This window comes from Equus asinus, chromosome 6 (genome assembly GCF_041296235.1).
Source record: "Equus asinus isolate D_3611 breed Donkey chromosome 6, EquAss-T2T_v2, whole genome shotgun sequence".
In the NCBI taxonomy this organism is placed as follows: Eukaryota; Metazoa; Chordata; class Mammalia; order Perissodactyla; family Equidae; genus Equus; species Equus asinus.
The window spans coordinates 43,026,797-43,045,498 of NC_091795.1; the positions used below are offsets into that span (position 1 = coordinate 43,026,797).

The window sequence follows — 18,702 nt, forward strand, 5'->3', positions numbered from 1 at the left end:
GACCTCCCACTGAAGTGGAAGGAGACAGTCCCCCGCCTCGCCTCAGTGCACACGGAGCTTAAATAGATTTTAACAAAAAGTCAGACAACTTGGGCACCTGTTACTCCCCTTCTAGGCCTTCTGGCCTTTTATAGCTACAAGGAACAACCCATAGAAATGCGACTTCATACTCCAGTGATTACATGTACCTGGACAGGGAAGAAAATGACCTGTGACAAGGAGCGTCTTTCATGATTTGCAGTCCCCAGCTGCTCTCCTGGGAGGGTGAATCCCAAGCAGAGTCTTTGCTGAGCAGGGGTCAAGAGTGTGAGGAGGCAAACTGGAGACGCCGCCGAGAGCAAGCTCTAGGGCTCCCCTGAGCAAAGAGTGGAGGGCTCTGGGTGGGGGTGGGGGAGCAGCTGCTGGAGGGAAGAGGTGAGAGAAACACATAAAGGGACAGGGCTGAACAAGGGGCCAAGGGGGCTGTGGCTTGTGGTGTGTTGTGTACATTATCTTCTCCTCTGTCTCCCCATAATCAATGTTACAGGTGGAGTTGGATTTGTTAGTTTGAGAGTTGCAATCAATTGCTGGAATTCTGCTTCAAAATAGGCAAGAAGAATGGCTGCCGGGGGTGGGGGGGTGGGGGGGGGTGGGGGCGGTGCCCAGGCATTTGGGTTATATAACAAAAGCACATTTTGTTTTAGAGGAGGCGATTTAGGCACTAGGAAACCTGCCATGCAGCCTCCATGAATGCTTGGCGTCTGACCCTGAAACGGGCTGCTCAGGGTTCTGTCTCCCCACACTGCACCCTGAGCTCCCCTAGGGCCTTACTCACATCTGGGACCCCTTGGCCTGGACGGTGCTGCTTTGTGGAACAGGCCTAACTTCCTGGGTTTTAGCCCAACTAACATTTCTTCAGCATCTACCCGGCACCAGGCCCTATGGCAACACAGGGAATAGAGAAATGCCGGACACAGGCCCTGCCTGCTGGAGCTCGTGGTAACAGATTGTTGTTGTCAGATTGTAGGTGAATGAAAGGTAAGTGAAGGTGATGCGAGAGCCAAAGGGACAGTGGTGTAGGGGGAAGGCTTCCAGGAGGAGAGGACAACCTGAGCTAAAGGGAGAAGGCTCCAGGCAGAGACCCGCATTGACAAAGGCGTGAGGAGGGAACCAGCCTGGTGACTTCCAGGTCCTGGAACAGCCCCCGGAGTAGCAATGATTAAGTAGGGAGGGCGAGGGCGGGGACTGAGAGGCCCATGAGGCTTTGCATGCCAGCTAAGAGCTGGGACCTCATTCTATAGGGTGATGATCCTCAAGAGGAAGGAGGCGGGTGGAGAGAGACAAGCATGGTCCCTCAGGTGGGGATGGGCGGGTTTGAATTCCCAACATGGAGCATGCATTCAGTTTGAAAAAGCAAATTCAGATTTAAAATTTTATATTTGATAACTATAAAAAGAATATCTGTCACTTTTGTAGTACAATCTAAATCTGACTAAATTTTGACTAGAGGAGCAGGAATTAGAAAAAACGTGAGGGGACAGTGCCCCAGGTGACAGGAGCCAGGATTGGGTTTTTAGCAGGGCGGTGATGGGCATGGGCCAGATTTGCATTTTTAGAACAGCAACTCTGGCTACCGACCGGAAGGTGGGTATGGGAGAGCAAGAACTGCATAGAGACCTCGAAAGGGCTGGAGGGTTGGCAGCATGATTCAGGGTGCGATGCTCTGGATGGGGAGATATTTAGGACATAAAACCAGAGAACTTGGTGACACAGTGGGTGCACACGGTGAGAAGAGGGAGTGAAGCTGCCTTCCGGGCCCCTTGGTGGGGTGGCTGGCTGGGTGGGGGGCAGGCAGGAGCAGCTGCCAAGGGAGGGAAGCTCTGGTGCAGGGTTGGCTGAAGCGATGGTCTGTTGGAACAGGTCTATTTTAAGGTGGCTGTGGGACATCAAGGTGGGTAAAGGCCCCTGAACGCCTGTCACTTGTCCGGGTTCACAGTCTAGTGGGCATCCTACTAGGGCTGGAATCCGTGTCCTAACTCTTCCCGCCTCACAGCCCAGCTTGACTACACAGTGAGACAAGGAGCAGGTGGCCCCAAGGTGCCATGCCTCCCGAGAGGTGCTGGGGGCCCTGGGGGTTGATGCTGCTGTTCTCACTATCTGGGGTGCTTCTTGCCTCTCAGCTCTGCCTGAGGGGCGTGGGTGGCCAGGACCTGGGGTGAGCTAGGTTCTTGAAGCAGGTGCTGGGGAAACCGAAGGCTGAATGGTGGTGATGCTGGTCTTGATACTGCAGCAGGCGCAGGCTCAGAGGGTTGTCAGGCCAGGGTCCCCCAAGGCCCACCCAGGGGGCAGGACCCTCCTGAGTGGCCCTTGCATCAAGCCTCTTTCCCATTAAGTCTTGCTGATCTGGTGCTTGCTCTGGCCCTGCTCAACCTGACTCTGCAGTCAGAGATTTGACAGTTTTGCTACCATAAGAGAATGTTTTACAAATAACGCGTTTGCCTACAATACCTCTCAGGGCTATTTTCATTTGAATCAGGGGATAACACCATAACCCAAGGAATGCAGCTCTAATAGTGGAATTTCAACACCGATGGAGATTGGGATGGGAATTATCTTGTTCAGTGTATACCTGTCTGGGGGACAGATGTCTGTCATCTTAGATGAATGGTACATGTCACTTCTAGAGGCAAAGGATTAATTCTCTCAGTGGACAGAAGAAATAGCTCAGACTCTGAAAATCCAAATCTTGGTAGGTTGTGGCCATGGGACAACCTCACACCTTCGTGGCAGGGGCTGCTGGGGAAGGGGAGGAAGCTGGTACTTCAGGTAAGACAACTTACCTGGCTGCAGAATTGGTCCTTGTGGTTCAGTGACCACCTATCAAAAGAATAGCATCCAGAGGTGTGTCAGCAAACCCCACCCTGGCACCAGCCCACCCTGGAAGGGAGGCATTGGAACAGAAGGGAGCCCGTGTTGGTAGGCATTGGCCAGAAGCAGCATCAAGTGGTAGCTGTGACTCTGTTCTAGTTAAAAAATAAGACCAGTGGAAGGAGGGCCCCAGCTGGCAGCTGGACATGCAGAACACAGAGAATAGCTTTTGGAAGCAACTGCCAGCTCCCTAACTAGAGGTGCGAGCATCAGGGCCTGGCTCAGGGGCCAGCTCGGCACTGAAATGCTGAGCCCTGGGTGCCCTGGCTAGGCCTCCCTGAGAGGGAAGCTGTGCCTCAGGGGGCATGCAGCTTCCTAGACTCCCTCAGGCACACCATACCTACCAAGACGGATTCTCCTTGCCCCGCACTGGTGACACAAGGCTTCCCAGATGCTCCCCTGTGGGATGTGGACACATTGGGTCAGGGATGGAGCTGAGCTGGCCAGTGAAGCAGGGCCGGTAGGGCCTGGACCCAGAGCTGTGGTGGGGGTGGGGTGGGGTCGGGGATGCTGCCAGCCCTGGATGAGACAAGCATCCTGTGTGTGAACAACAAAGCACCCACGTGAAAATGGGAAACTGTCGCTTGTCTTTTTCTCTTTTTTTGTAATATTGTGATGATTAACGTTTTGAAGACTTTGATTCTTAGGATTTTTGGAGTAGTAACTCAACCTTGTTTGTAAGATATCAACAACTTTACATTTCTCCTTCAGTAGTACTTTATGACCTGTTACCCAGTTTTAGCTGGGGGCCTTTCTTCCCCTTGAACTCTGGGAGAAATTGTCTTGAATCCACTAATTCATGGCCTGTGCAACTCCAAACCCCTCCTGCTTTCCTGGGCTGTGACATTCTTCAGGCTTCTTCTGCCTTTTGGGCTGCATCCAAAAATCACTTAGACCAGCATCTGTGAGTTTAGTGGCTGTTAGTGATTATTCTTGGGGGGGAGGTCAGGAAGAGGTCATATTCCTCCCGGCCCAGCAGCCTATGACCCCTCTGGGCTCCTGTAGGAGTCCCACATTCCACTCCCTCCACGTGGCAGAGCAGCCTCCCTCCTTGGAGGCCTCACAGCCAACACTCAGCAAAGGGACTTTCCAATTCCTCTCTTTGGAAGGAATTTTGATCCTAATTGTAAAGATAAGAGAGCTTTCTTTACCTTTTTATAGACATAATTTGCTTTTAAAATAAAAATTTATTTCAAGTTCATTTTGAAGAATTTCCCAGCAGTCCTTAAAATAAATCAGCACCCAATGGTGCTGCAAAAACAGGGTGAGGAGTCACCATGGTACAGACAAGACTCTGATATTTGTTGTTTGTGTTTTCCAGTTTCCACCTGGATGTGTGAAATCCTGTGGATGTGGTCGGCGTCCCTGAGAGCAGAGCGGGGTGCACAGGCCGAGTGCTGAGAAGAGGCAGCCTGGGAAGAGGCTGGTCCAGCCTCCCGGTAATCAGTCGATAGTTTTGGGTGGTGATGGGGGGTGAGGCACCCTTTTTGGTTGGGTCCATCTCAGCAGGATGAGCTTCCACACACTTGGGTCATCACCGTGAACTCCCCTAATCCTCCTGATGCCAGAGCCAACATGGAATCTAAAGGACCTTCAGGCTCCAGCTCTCCTTAGAGTCCAACTCTCCAGCAGCGGCAGAAGCCCCTCACAGCCTCCTGTAGTCCCCTGACTCCAAGGAGAGCTCACCACCTGACAAGGCAGCCTGTCCCGTCTTCCCGTTACTGGGCAGCTCTGGCTGGTAGAAAGTTCTCTTTCACACCCTCAGCTAAAGTCTGCCTACCTAGTTCTGGCCCTTGAGGCTCTAAGGAATCAGCCCCATCCCTCTTCCATGTGGCTGCCCCACAGATATCTGGGGACAAGTGGAGTGGAGGAGGGCAGGATCTGGAGCTGGGGACAGTCCTGCTTGAAGCACTGACCCCACTGTTATCTGTGTGATCTTGGGCAAGTTCGTCAACCTCTCTGTGATTCAGTTTCTTCGTCTGTAAAACTGGGACAGTAATGTCTGTCTCATGGACCGGTCCTGGGAATGAAAAGATATCATGAATAGAAGTTGCCTGGTACTGTTGCATCACCAATTCTCTGACACCGACTGGGTGTCCTCAATTCTGACACTGTCCCGAGTTAAAGGGCACACAAGTTAACTACCACAAGTCAAGGGGCAAGGTCGCCGACCAAACTTCCCTGACTTCAGATGCCGACTACAAGTGGGGTCCCCAGGTCACCCACACTTCTGACTCACTTGGCTATAAATTTGGGGGTTCCCACGCCCTTTAGTTTCTGTAATTCACTAGAACAACTCACGGAACACCCTGAAGGCACTGTAACTGTGATTACAGTTTTATTGTAAAGGATCCAATCAGGAACAGACAAATGGAAGCAATACATAGGGCGGGGGGTATGGGAGAGGGTGGGGGGATTGGCGCAGAGCTTCTACACCCCTCCTTGTGGACCAGGCCCTGGCACCATCCCAGCACAGCAGTGTGCTCACCAACCAGGAAGCTGCCCCAAGACTCGGTATCCAGAGATTTTTAACGGGCGTCCTTGTTGGGGAGCCTGGCTTTATTTCTAGGCATAATTGTTTAAATCATCTGCCATTTGACTGAACTCAATCTCCAGCCCTTCCCCCTCCCGTCCTCCGGGGTTGGGGGTGGGGCTGAAGTTCCAACCCTCTGATCATGTGCTTGGTCTTTCTTGGTGGCCAGTCCCTCATTTGAAATATCTGAGAGCCACCATAAGTACCTTATTAGCGTAAACTCAGGTTTGGTGAAAGGGGCTCATTATGAATAACAAAAGACACTCCTAATGTCTTTTGGACATTTTGGGAATCCCAAGGGTTTCAAAGTTCTGTGCCAGGAACCGGGGACAAAGGCCAGATACATTCTTTATGGTGTCACACCTTGCCCATGAATGCTGGCCTCTCTGATCTTCAGCATCCTGCTTACCCTCTTTTCTGTGATCTCCAGGTTGACATGTTCTCACTTTCTGGTCAGAGAAGTAGGTATTCTCATCAGTCTTTTTCTGGATGTTCTTCCTTTTGTTAACGTTGCTCAAGATTGAATTAGGTTTTTGGACTAAAACATATAATTACAGTTATTTAGCGAGCACCTGTTTACGACTGAATCGTAAGCCTCTCATTACTCTAGTTCCTAATGCCACGGTGATTCTAGCCCCTAATGACACACAATAAGAGCAAATCCGTAACAGCACCTGCTAGGCACCCGGGCTGTTTTACATACGTCACATACATTGACTCATCTAATCCTCACAACCACCCAAGCCCTAGTTTTATATATGGGGAAACTGAGGCAGAGAGAGGTTAGGTAACTTGCCCAATATCTCACAGCTAATAAGTGGCACGGCTGAGATTCTGAACTCATCGTTGTGTTCCAGAGTCCATGCTTTTAACCACGAAGCCACGCTGCACAACTTTGATCACCTGTGTAACATTCTGGGAAGGGAAGGAAGGACCACAAACAGATGCCTCTGGTTCACAGAGCCAAAGGGTTTGCCCAGGCCGCTGTTGTCATGGTGAGGGAGTCAGGGCTTCCATTTCCTACCCACCCCACTGGAGCACCTCGGGAGCAGCCCTCTGGGCTGGGCTCTAAGAAGTGCAGGCAGGCCTGGGGGTGTGGTGGTCCGGCCTCCTGTCCATCAGGCCCAGAACTTCTTTCCCCTGCTTCAGGGAGGGGAGAGCTAGGTCAGAGCCTTCACATACCTGTTCCTGGGAAATGCAGCCCCTCTGAGGGGGAGAGAGGCAAGCTTTTCCTGCCTGAAAGGAAAGGATTTAGGCCAGGAAGGCTCAGGACCAGGCTGCACCGGCTCACATGATCCTAGTCCCAGGGAAGCTGAGAGCTCAGGTGGTTTTGGCACTGGTTGGACCGGAGTCATAATGAATGCGGGGAGCTCCTCCCCATGCTCACATCCAGTGTGCAATCACTGGGGGCATTGCTTGCTGCTGTTTTAAAAATAACATCAAAGATACGGGGCTGTGAAAGTGCCAAAGAGAATTAAAAGGGGCGGAGTGGAGTGCGGCAGTGCCCCTGGAAGAATTTTGGTCTGTAGCACCGTCTGCCCCAGAGAATCTGGACGGCGACCACGTGTCTGCACGGCTCCAGTACATCCCCATTGTGTTTGACTTGCTACCCTTGTTTCTGCCCAGCTCCAGTTCCGAGGCTGTCTGGGAGCGTGATGGAGGTGAAAGATTCTTAACCCACAAGGCAACTGTCAGTAGGTCTTGTGTGTTCTTTGCAGATGGTTCGCTTTTGGCATTTGGCTTAAGAGAGACTCCCGAGGGAGAGGGGATGCAAGAAGAAGGCCTCTTGCTCCAGGAAACCTAGATCCTCAATCCTTCTGCCTTTTCTACATGAATCTGTCTCCCTCCTTATAGTGTCAGAGCTGGAAGGGGCCCCAGAGGTCATCTGTTCACTCCCTCATTTAGAGATGGACAAAGTGAGACCCAAGGAGGGAAATTACTTGCCCAAGTCCATGCAGCTAGAGAATGATGAATTGGGGCAACATCACAGGCTCTGACTTCTAGTCCAGAGCTAATTCCACCAGAGACATCCCTGATGGACACAATCACTCTTTCTCCATTTAGATGAAGAATCTGGCTTAAGGGGCCAGTCTAGTGGCGCAGTGGTGAAGTGCGCACATGCCGCTTCGGCGGCACAGGGTTCGCCGGTTCGGATCCCAGGTGCAGACATGGCACCGCTTGGCAAGCCATGCCATGGCAGGCGTCCCACGTATAAAGTGGGGGAAGATGGGCACGGATGTTAGCTCAGGGCCAGTCTTCCTCAGCAAAAAGGGGAGGATTGGCAGCAGATGTTAGCTCAGGGCTAATCTTCCTAAAAAAAAAAAAATGAGAATCTGGCTTAAATGTCACTAAGTACAAACTCAACAATTCCAGCAACCTGCCAAATCCGTTTCAAAATCTTTCTTTAGAGAATTTTTTTTTGGCTGCCACTCCCAGAAGGCTCCCTCCTCCATATCCCATCCCTTGCAGCCAAATATCTCATCTACACGGCTGACAGGCCTGCTGCTGGTTGGGGAGATCTGCTGAGGGCATTCATATGGAGATGACTAATTAGTGAGAGAATAAAGATCAAAGGTCATGGTTTGGAAACCTTGCCAAAGCTGGTTGTGATGGCATTTGGAGCACTCTTGCTGTCCCAGGTCAAGTGTAAGGGGGCAGGTGGTGGTTGGAGTAGGAGGAGGGGTCCTGGACAGCCATGGGCAGTGGCACCTGGCACTAATGATAGAACATGAGGCTTTGTGCCATTTTTGGCAGGCTTGCTAGAAATGGCCGACACCTGGATTGGACGCCTTCCATCCCATGTTACAACCATTGACATCTACTCAGTGGTATTTCAGCCCTAGCTGTCCATTAGAACTATCCGGGGAGCTTTTAAAAATCCTGATGTCCAGGTCACACCCCAGACTAACAACATCAAAATCTCTGATTTCCTTGTTTTTTAAAGCTCCCCACATAATTCCAACGTGCACCCAAGGTTGAAAACCTGGCTCTAGGCCAAGGGTTCAGGCCGTCAGCCAACCCTTGAGGGACCCTGTCCATGTGCCTTCCCTGGAACTTGCTGTTTGCCCTGCCCCAAAGGAGAAGAATGCAAAAAGAAAGAAAAATCACCTGAGTGTTCTGGGCTGATGGGCGGACTCCCACTTCTCTTACCTAGTGCATGCTCCCCGCCCACCCCACTCAGAGGAACTGTAAGGTGGAGGGCAGAGTCCTGAGAGAAGGTGGAAGAGCAGCTCACCGACAAGGAGAATATGCTTTCCTGGCTGTCAGCAAAGCCACCCTCGTAATGGGCTGTTGGCTGGAACGAAGGGGAAGGCTTGGGCTGACAGGATCGGCCGAGGGGAAGAGCAGATCAGGACCCAGGAGGCCAGGAGCGCTCTGAGAGAACAAGAGAGCACCCCACCTCCTGGTGCAGGTGGAGGGGCAGGTCAAGGATGAGAGCCAGGTGTCCTGACCCCATGGAACCCTCTCTTGTTGGTATCTCACTACTCTGTCTAAAAGCTAATTATTGTTCAATCGAGGCACTTGGCTTCTTTTGCTGGGAAGGGGATCAGCCAAGAGGGAGAAGTCTAAAGCTCGTAAGGCTGCCTGGATGTCGAAGGGGCATTACCCAGATGTGACGGCCTAGCAGTGCTGACACACAAAGGGAGACTGGTGTGGCCCAAGTCCCACAGCTGGTTGGCGGAGGCTGGAACTGCAGCCCACTTCAGAAGGGCTCCAATATACCAATAGAAGACCTTCCTTCTTTCATCATTCAGGCATTAAAAAAGTATGCTTGAATAGAAAAACTAGGGCTTTTCCCCAGCTCAGCTCTCCAAAGGCTGCCCCAGTCCTCACTCCAGGGACCAGGTCTAGATATGTGGGACTCTGGGCATCCTGGCAATGTGGTGCCCTTCAAACAGTGTTTATGCTTTTACTACCTCTCAGTATTCATTTTAGTGGGGTTTGGGAGAAACTAATTTTCCCTTAGTAAAAATTTCATACCTCTTTTAAGATTGGAGTAAGAATCTAATTCTGCATTGAGACACGTTTTACAGAAACATATTCACCAACAATTCTTTTCCAGAGGCCAGAGCAAAGTCCGAGTTGTGTGGAAAAGCACTGTGTAAAATGTTTCCCGCGTTTTAGTAGTTCCTGTTGTCTTTTCAGTTTTCTTTTATGAATTTCCTACCACTCTTCTTCTTCTTCTTTTTTTTTTTTTGGTGAGGAAGAGTGGCTCTGAGCTAACATCTGTTGCCAATCTTCCTCTTTTTGCTTGAGGAAGAGTGGCCCATAGCTAACATCTGTGCCCATCTTCCTCTATTTTGTATTTGGGACACCACCACAGCATGGCTTGATGAGTGCTGTAGGTCCGGGCCTAGGATCCCAACCATCCAACCCCGGGCCTCCGAATGGGAAGGGGTCGAACTTAAAACCACTAGGCCCCCGGCGGGCCCCCACATTTTTTAGGAGGCTTATTAGGGAGTTTACATTTAAGATGAAATACTAATTCCTGATAGTTTTACACTATGTAGATATGTCAGAAATGCTCGCAAAGGTCTGCAGGTCATGCTTGCACGGGAGGAACTGTCCAATTCCACTGGAGTGTGGCAGTTTAGGGCTGGCCGGTTAGTCAGGGAAGGGTGGTGGACCCCTGAGCCCGTGCCATATTTTCACTTAGTCGCATGATGCACTAGCGCCCCCTATAGATCAGCAGGTGCCGGCGCCCTGCCCTCCATCCTGCGGCTCCGCTTACACCCTCCTGGGATGAGCCGCATCCCTCTGTGAATCCAGCGGAATCCAGCCTCTCTGCTTTAGGAAACGTGTACCCCGACGGGCATCACCAACCTGTTCGCTCCCCCTCCTCCTTTCTCTGTAGGATTCCAGGCGTGGATTGCAAACCCACCAGGAAAATGAGTGAAGAGACTGTCCCCGAGGCTGCCTCCCCGCCGCCCCCGCAGGGGCAGCAGTACTTCGACCGCTTCTCTGAGGACGACCCTGAGTACATGCGCCTTCGTAACCGCGCAGCGGACTTGCGGCAGGACTTCAACCTGATGGAGCAGAAGAAGCGCGTCACCATGATCCTGCAGAGCCCCGTGAGTGGGGTCTGATCCTGGCGGGCGGGAGAGGCAGAAGGAGGCGCGGAGGGGAGGGGAGGGGAGGGGAGGGGGCGGCGCTGATTCATCCGGGTGAATCTGAAAGATAAATAAGTCCTCTGCCGCTTGCTCAGGGTCGTAGCTATTTTAAGCCCGCTGAGCAAGATGCGTCTGGCAACGTGGGTGTTTGATTCTCTCCCTGGTCACCGGTGGATGGCAAAACCTGGTTTATGTGAGGCGGTCGGGCTCGGTGGTGGGAGGAGGTGGGCCTGAGAGACAGGAGCCTCACCTCCAGTTTCCTGTGCTCCTTCCGAGCCTCAGTTTCCAGTCTTCCCTCTTCACCAAAAGTTGCAACAAGGAATAACTTGCTGTAAAACGGAGGCCAGCAGGGGGCGCCACGTGGAAGGTTTGAAGCTCCCCTTTCTGAACAGGGCAAGAACTCACCGTCAGGGCAAATAAGGCTTTGATATGTATGAGGTAGGGGTGAAAGCCTGGACGCCCCGGGAGGTGGGAGAGTGGAGGGTGCAGGGGTCACTGGGACAGGGGTCAGGGTCAGGAGGGGAAGACAGAATCACCCCACCAAGGCTCCAGACTTGAGGTCAGTTGGGGCCTGCCTGGTGTGGACGCAGAGCTTATCCTTGAGGCCCCCGTACGCTGAGAAGGACAGAGTGTGGCCTATGGACCAGTGAAGCAGGAGAGTGATACAGGCCCTTGCTAGGGCCAGGGGATGCGGGGAGAGGAAGAGCAGTGCGGAAGGAGGCAAGAGGGAGTCTGAGGGCAGTAGAGCTGGGGGGTCCTGGGAAACAGTGCATGATTCTAAGGGTTGGGAAGCCCAGGAGGGAGCTGGCGTCTCCAGGTGCTTGTCAGGATGGGCTTTGCCTCAGCTGCCATGGCTTTAGGGAGCCAGGGCATGTACATGGGCTGTGTGTGAGCCTGGCTGAGAGCACACAGTGAATGACCAAGCCTCCTAGAGGAGCACTGAGGGGATGGGCCTGAGGTCTTGGTGGTGGGGAGCCTGGAGGAATATGGCAGGAGCTAAAATCATCGAGATGATGGAAGACCCCGAGTGTGACTAGGAGGGATGGCAGGAGTGGTAAGAGAAGTGGCAGTGTTAGTGCTAACCCAAGTTTCAGGGCCTGAATGGGTGGGACTCTATTCTTAGGCAGGAGATGGGGACAAGAAGAGATCATACTTCTGTCCTTTTATAGATTTGCCAACACCTAAGTGGCTCCTGTTTCCTCCTGAGTGTTCCTTGCTGCCACCTGGTGGGTAGGCGTGCCTGATTTATGGCCTGATGGTCTGAAAAACCAAGCTTAGAGTAGTAGGATGTCAGAAGTGGAAATGACCAGAGAGGTCATCAGATCTTTCTGTATATGAGAAAACTGAGGCCCAAAAGAGCCATAGGCGTGGCTAATGGACAGGGAGGGTGGCACACTCTTGCATTCAGTTCTGCTGTTTACAATGACTCCTAATTGCGAAAGTGAAGCCCTGCCATGTCTGATGGGGAGGAGGGGTCTTGGCCATCACTTAGACACAGGAAGGACCTGGAATCTGGATTACTGCCTTTAGGGCAAAGGGAACAGGATCCATTCCCAGTATTTCCTTGTTTCTCCCCACGCAGCAGTTTGATGTGGCTCCTGGGCTCCCAGTGGAATGACCAGTGCCCTCTGGGACCCAAGGATCCCAAGTGTGGCCCTGGTCTAGCTGACCCAGGGGCTAGGGGTGGACACTTGGAAGAGCTCATCAGTCGGCTGCTGAGGTTAAGGGGCCCTGGGTCTCTTGCATGAGATGCACTGGGGGGACCAGCGCCTCGGGCCTGCTTCAGTCTTTCAGGGAGGAGCTGGAAGGCCTCATCCAGGAGCAGATGAAGAAAGGGAACAATTCCTCCAACATCTGGGCCCTGCGGCAGATCGCGGACTTCATGGCCAGCACCTCCCACGCAGTCTTCCCAACATCTTCCATGAGTATGTGGGGAGCTGGGGAGCTGCCAGGAGCAGAGGTGGGGGAAGAGGGGTGGGGAAGAATGGAGGGAGCAGTGAGAAGCAGCTTGGTTGCCAGGCTACGGAGTGAGTGGTGCAGTTGCATTAGCAGACCTGGGGGAGTTGAGCAGCAGCCAGAGGTACCTGGCTCTGCTTCTGTGCGGCTGCAATTTAAAGACCCACGGGAGAATTCTCTCTGATGCCCAGAAATAGGAGGGGTGGTGATGCTGCTGACTTAAGGGAGAACCTGTTTCTGGTTCTGCTGGGGGAAGGGGCAGGGTAACACAGTGTCACTGCTCTGAGAGGCGGGGCAGCCTATAAATGACCTCCCCACTCCCACCCCTCATCAGTGGATTGGCGTAGAGGGAAGAGTTTTGCAGCTCGAGGTCCCTCACCTGGCCTCTGCTTGAAAGCCCAGGAGTAGAGGGTGAGGATTCTGCTCGCTGTTACTCTAGCTATGAGTACAGAACCTAAGAAAAATCCTGGCGTCCCAGTAGCATCTGGCCCTGACTCAGGCTGCTCTTTCCTCAATCCCCAGAGCCACTCGCTTGGAGATGGAGTGGGGGGATGGGAGGAGGCCTTTGAAGCCAGTGTCTCCCTGCCCCACCAGACCGGCCATCCTGGCTTCATAGATGAGGGCCAAGAGCAGCCAGGGCGAGGCAGGAACCCATGCTCCTGGGCCCCGAGGCTTTGCCCACAGCCTTTAGGAAACAAACATCGAAAAATAATTCCCCTCAACAAGGTAAACACAGGATTATAGTTGGAAATTAGGAAATAAAAATCACTATACTGTATTCTTACAACCAAGAAATGACTATTATCAATATTTTGCAGTGTATCCTTTCAGCCTTTTTCTCTTACCAAACAGATTGTGCACACAAAAGTGGAATCACATGATACGTACGAATTTAATAGCCTTAACATATCTTGATTAATTTTTCACATAATAAAATAGAGTTCTATAATATAATTTTGGGGGGATGTATGGCTATTCTATGGCATGGCTGAATACGCCAAAGTTTCTTTAATCAATTTCCCATTTTTGGACTTTTAGGTTGTTTCCAACTTTTTGTTCTTGGGAATGACGATGCAGTAACCCTCCTTGTAAATCAATCTGTGATTGTGTCCATGACTGTTTTCTTAAGATAAATTACGAGAAGTAGACTCGCTGGATTGAAGTAGATGCATGTTTTAAAGACTTTAATGCATATGCCAAATTCCCCTGGACAAAGATGGAACCAGATTACATTTCCACCAGCGATGCAATGGAGTGCCTGTTTCCTCCACCCTGATCTGTAGTGTGTATTACCATTCCTTTCATCCTCCTGATTTGATAGGTGCTAAGTAGTACTTTATTTGTGTTTTCACAGGCATTTATGTGATTACTAATGAGGTTGGATATATTTTCACACACATATCGGCATGATTTTTTTTTTTTGTAGTAAATTGCCTGTCACATCCTTTGCCAATTCTCCTACTTGTGTGTTCTTTTCTTACAGATTTTCAAATGTTTATAAAGTAAGGCTATTTCCCTACTATCTGTCAAATATATTGCAGTTTTTTTCCAGTGTCGCCTTTGCCTTTTAATTTTGTCCAGGATGTTTTCGTGTTGTAGAATTCTTTAATTTCCGTGTAATTGAATCCATTGTTATTTTTCCTTGTGTGTTCTGCTTTTGATTGCATGCTTAGAAACACCATCCCGTGTTTTATCATCGGATAAAATACCCTTAGTTATTCATCTGCCAATTTTTCTCAACTATCTGTACTGTTTCTCACTATTTGTATTGTTCTTTAAAATAAGTTCAGAAGTATTTTGTCAAGTCTCCCCATCTACCTCCAAAAATTCCTTTTAGGATTTTGATTGGAATGACATTAAATGAATAGATTAATGTGGTGCAGAATTTACAAATTTACAATTTTATATTAGAATGTTAGGTCCACCTAGAAAGGGTATTTGTATGTTTTGTTCCCTGCTATATCCTAGAATAGTGTCCTGGACTTAGAAAAGTGTCTGGCACATAGTAGGTGCTTAAAAAAGTTTTGCATGAATGAATTTTAAATCTTTTTAGAATTGATGTGTGTCTTCTGTTTAAGTCTTCTTTAATGTCCATCAGAAAAGTGAGTATTTTCATATAGTCCCTACCAATTTCTTAGGTTTATCCTTGAAATTTTATATAACCTGTTATTTTAAATGATTCTTCATTCAACTTTCTGATTGTAGCTGCCGAAAATTGGTGAATATATATATTTATTTAAACTAGCCCCGTATTGAACTCTTAACTTCTAATATCCTCTCAGTTAATTGTTTTGGAGTTTTATATATGAAAATCACATAACCTGCAAATAATGGTCATTTAGCATCCTTTATTCCAATATTTACCCTTTGGTTTATTTTTCCAGTTTTCTCATTGCATCTGTTAAAACTCTTAGTACAATGTTTAATAATAGATAAGAGAGTAATTATCCTTGTCTTGTTTCTGACTTTAATGGAAAAATTTTTTTCTGAGGAAGATTAACTCTGAGCTAACATCCGCTGCCAATCCTCCTCTTTTCTTTCTTTCTTTTGTTTTGCTGAGGAAGATTGGTCCTGAGCTAACATCCGTGTCCATCTTCCTCTATTTTATATGTGGGATGCCCACCACAGCATGGCTTGATAAGTGGTACATAGGTCCACGCATGGGATCTGAACCAGCAAACCCTGGGCCATCTAAGTGCAGTGTGCAAACCTAACCACTGTGCCACTGGGCCAGCCCCTAATGGAATTTTTTTACCACAAGAGATAGTTATTCTTTATCATGTTGAGGACATATCTTTTTATTCTACTTCAGTATGGGTTTTCCTCAGAAATGGATGTTGAATTTTATAAAATGTACTTTGGGCACTTACTGATTTTCTTTCCTTGAACTATTGATATGATGAATTATATTAATAGATTTCTGAATATTGAACTCTTTTTTTCATTCCTGAAATAAATCATTCCTAGTTTTGATGCATTCTCTTAAAAATACTCGTCTGGATTTGATTTGCCAGACTTTTATTAAGGAGTTTTGCATCCATATTTGCACATGAGGTTGGTCAGCAGTTCACTATTGGGGAAGCCCTTGGTACTGAGGCTTCAATTTCATAAGATGAATCAGGGTGCTTCCCACCCTTTCTTTGCCCTGATGGAGTTTAAATAAGATAGAAAGTCTCTGTTCCTTGAAGATTTATTATTCACTTGTAAAGCCATCCAATCTAGAACGTTCTTGATAACTATATTTTTTTTCTCAGTTTCATCTAGGGTTCTTTAAAAAATTATTTTGCTGTTTCTTAGTATATTTTGGTCATATATTTTATATAAAAAATCCATTTCATGGAGCTTTTGAAAATTATTAGAGTGATTTACAATATTGCTTTTATCATGTAAGTTTCTGCTGTGGGTGAGGTGACATCCCGTTCTCATTCCTGGTGCTGTGTATTCCCACTTTCTCTTCATTGGCCAGTCCAGGGGTTGGTTTATTCACAGATCTTCTCACATAAGCCAATTCTTGGATTTACACATTGGTTCCACTAATTTTCTTGTTTCCCAATTCATTGATTTTGTTTTTATATGCATTATTTTCCATAACTTTTCTTTGGTTTATTTTGTCCTTTATATTTTTCCTAGAATAGAATAAAATGGATTTGGTTTATTTTCATATTTAATTCAATAGTAAAGTCATTTAAGGCTATGGATTTCTTTCTCTGAGTATAAATTTGGTTTTACCCCATGAATTTTGACACAATACTTCATTTTTTTTTCCCCTTAAAGATTGGCCCTGAGCTAACAGCTGTTGCCAATTTCTTTCTTCTTCTTCTCCCCGAAGCCCCTCAGTACATAGTTGTATATGCTAATTGTAGGTCCTTCTGGTTCTGCTATGTGGGATGCCGCCTCAGCATGGCTTGATGAGTGGTGCTAGGTCCGTGGCCAGGATCTGAACCGGTGAAATCCTGGGCTGCCAAAGCAGAGGGTGCAAACTTAACCAGTTGGTCACGGGGCCGGCCCCTGTAATATTTCTTTTATTGTTAATTTCTAGAGAGTTTGTAGTTGCTGTTTTGATTTATTTTTATTCTAAGAGCTGTTTGAGAATGTGCTTTCTCATTTCCAAGCGGTTGAGTTTATATTCTCTCAAAGATTTGTTGATAATATCTAGTTTTATTGCATAATGTTTAGCAAATGTGGCCTATTTAATGTCTGTGTTGGGGGTTTATTGAGATTTTCTTTGTGGCTTAATAATATTTTTAAGTGATATCTGGGTATAGACTCTATCTCTAGGGCATAGTATTTACTCTATATCTTCATTTATTGTTTTTGATTTTGTAAAAAATGAGAGTTGTGTTGTCTCCCACTGTATTTGACTTCTTTTCCTTCTTTCTGTATTTCTAATTGCTTTTGCTTTGTGCGTCTTGATGAAATGTTATTCCAAGCATGAGTCTTCTTTATAACTATAGCTTCCTTATGGGTTATACCTTTAATCCACATAAAATGACCTACAAAATGGCCCTTTTTGTCCAGAAGAATGTGATTTTTCCTGACTTCTACTTTGATAACATTATGGCCTCTGTTTGTTTTTCTTTTTGTGTTGGCCTGCCATACTTTTGATGATCCTTTTATTTTTACCTGTTTGTGTCACTTTATTTTAGAGTTTGTCTTTTGTAATTCTCCTATAGCATTGTCTTTTGACATCTGTTGCTGTAACAGAGAAATCTGAGACAGCCTATTTTTTGTTCCTTTGTAGGTAACCAAATTTTTTTTAGATGCTTGTAGATTTCCCCCCTTATCGTTGTGTTTCAGAAATGCTGTCAGGAAGCACATTGTTGTAGGTTTTTTCTTTTTATGGAGTTTTCCCCCCTGGAATGTAGTAGGTCTTTACAGTTTATATACACAGGTCTTTTTTTCAGTTCAGAAATTGTTTGTCCTGTTATAGCAACACTGATGTCTATATGCTGGCTCTCTGGTCTTTGTCTCCCACACCTATCATAGTCTTTCTCATCATTTTCGTGTCTCCGGCCTTATACTCTTCCTTTTGAGAGAGAAACAGGGCTGACCAGCATTCCCACTGCCTCACCAATCAGCCTTTGTTAGGAAGACATTTGGATGCCTGAAAATCCAATCCGTGCGCGTCCAGGGTGTCTGAGTCAGGGAGTGTGGAGAGGGGAAACGCAAGTGTCGTAAGTTCAAACCCAGATAGGTGGTTCTTTGTCCAATTCCATTTACCTTCAGTTTTTTTTCCTCAGTAATGTGTCCTTCAGTCTTAGCTTTCAGGAGGTTTGGTGAGTTTTCATCTTTTTCTGCATTTTCTTAAGTACTTTGAATAAACGGCTCAGTTAGATCTGAGTCATAAACCTGGTGCTCAGCCGTCCTAACTTTTGTGAGGCTGGTCGGAGTAAGCATTCTTTCTGTTAAGACCCTGAGAGAAGGGGATTGGGATTCCTGTGGTGCCCTCCAGTCTCTTCTCCCACCTCGGGCCTGTGGGTGGGTAATCCCCTCAGCGAAGCTCCGCAGGGTGGGAGGGAGGACTCTTTGATACAGGACACAGCAGACGTGACGGAGTGAATGTCTTCAAACCTATTCTGGCCATCAATAGGACTCCAAAGTTATTTGTAAGAGAAGGATTCAAAGAACTCTGGGTCTGAAGACCCTCTCAGCAGCAGCCCCTCCCCTCCCCCACTTTGCCCAGGGGCCTTCTGCTTTGATGTGCCTCCCTTCTTGCTTCCAGGGGTGAAGTAAAGAGGTAATTTCTTGTCTGGGCATGGCCTGGAGAGGAGGAAGGATCCCAGACTGGTCACTTTGCATTAGAAATCCTTGCCTTTGGAATTTCCTCGTTGCTCTTGCCAGTTCAGCCAGGCCTTTGAACCACTCTGTCCCTGTCAACCACATTTACTGGACGCGTGCCCTGGAGGTGTACCACGTCTGAGGGGCACAGACCCTTTCAGCGTGTATTCCTGATGTGGGGTGTTTGAGGCTTGCTCTGCTTGCTTTTTGTGGGCCCAACAGCACCCATACACCCTCTCATTCGCAGACAATCTCATCATTTCGACTAATGGCAAAGCTGATACAGGACATACCTCACATTGTGTAGCAATGAGATTTATAGAGATGGTGGAAGCTTCCAAAGACATTTTAATCCATTAAAGTTTTTAGGGGGATGCTGGGAGAGGCAGCATCAGGAGCCTCCCAGCCAGACATCGT

General features: G+C 48.3%; 1 protein-coding gene across 2 annotated transcripts in view; it reads left to right on the top strand.

The window, feature by feature from the left end:
• Window positions 1–18,702, top strand: part of ADD2 (adducin 2) — a 100,881-nt gene that overhangs the window by 49,359 nt on the left and 32,820 nt on the right. For both annotated transcript variants that reach the window (XM_014836686.3, XM_070511984.1), the window contains exons 2-4: window positions 4,229–4,346; window positions 10,296–10,512; window positions 12,338–12,476. In XM_014836686.3, coding sequence (XP_014692172.1) covers window positions 10,330–10,512; window positions 12,338–12,476 — 322 coding nt within the window. In that variant the 5' untranslated portion in view covers window positions 4,229–4,346; window positions 10,296–10,329. The remainder of the gene's footprint in view (window positions 1–4,228; window positions 4,347–10,295; window positions 10,513–12,337; window positions 12,477–18,702) is intronic.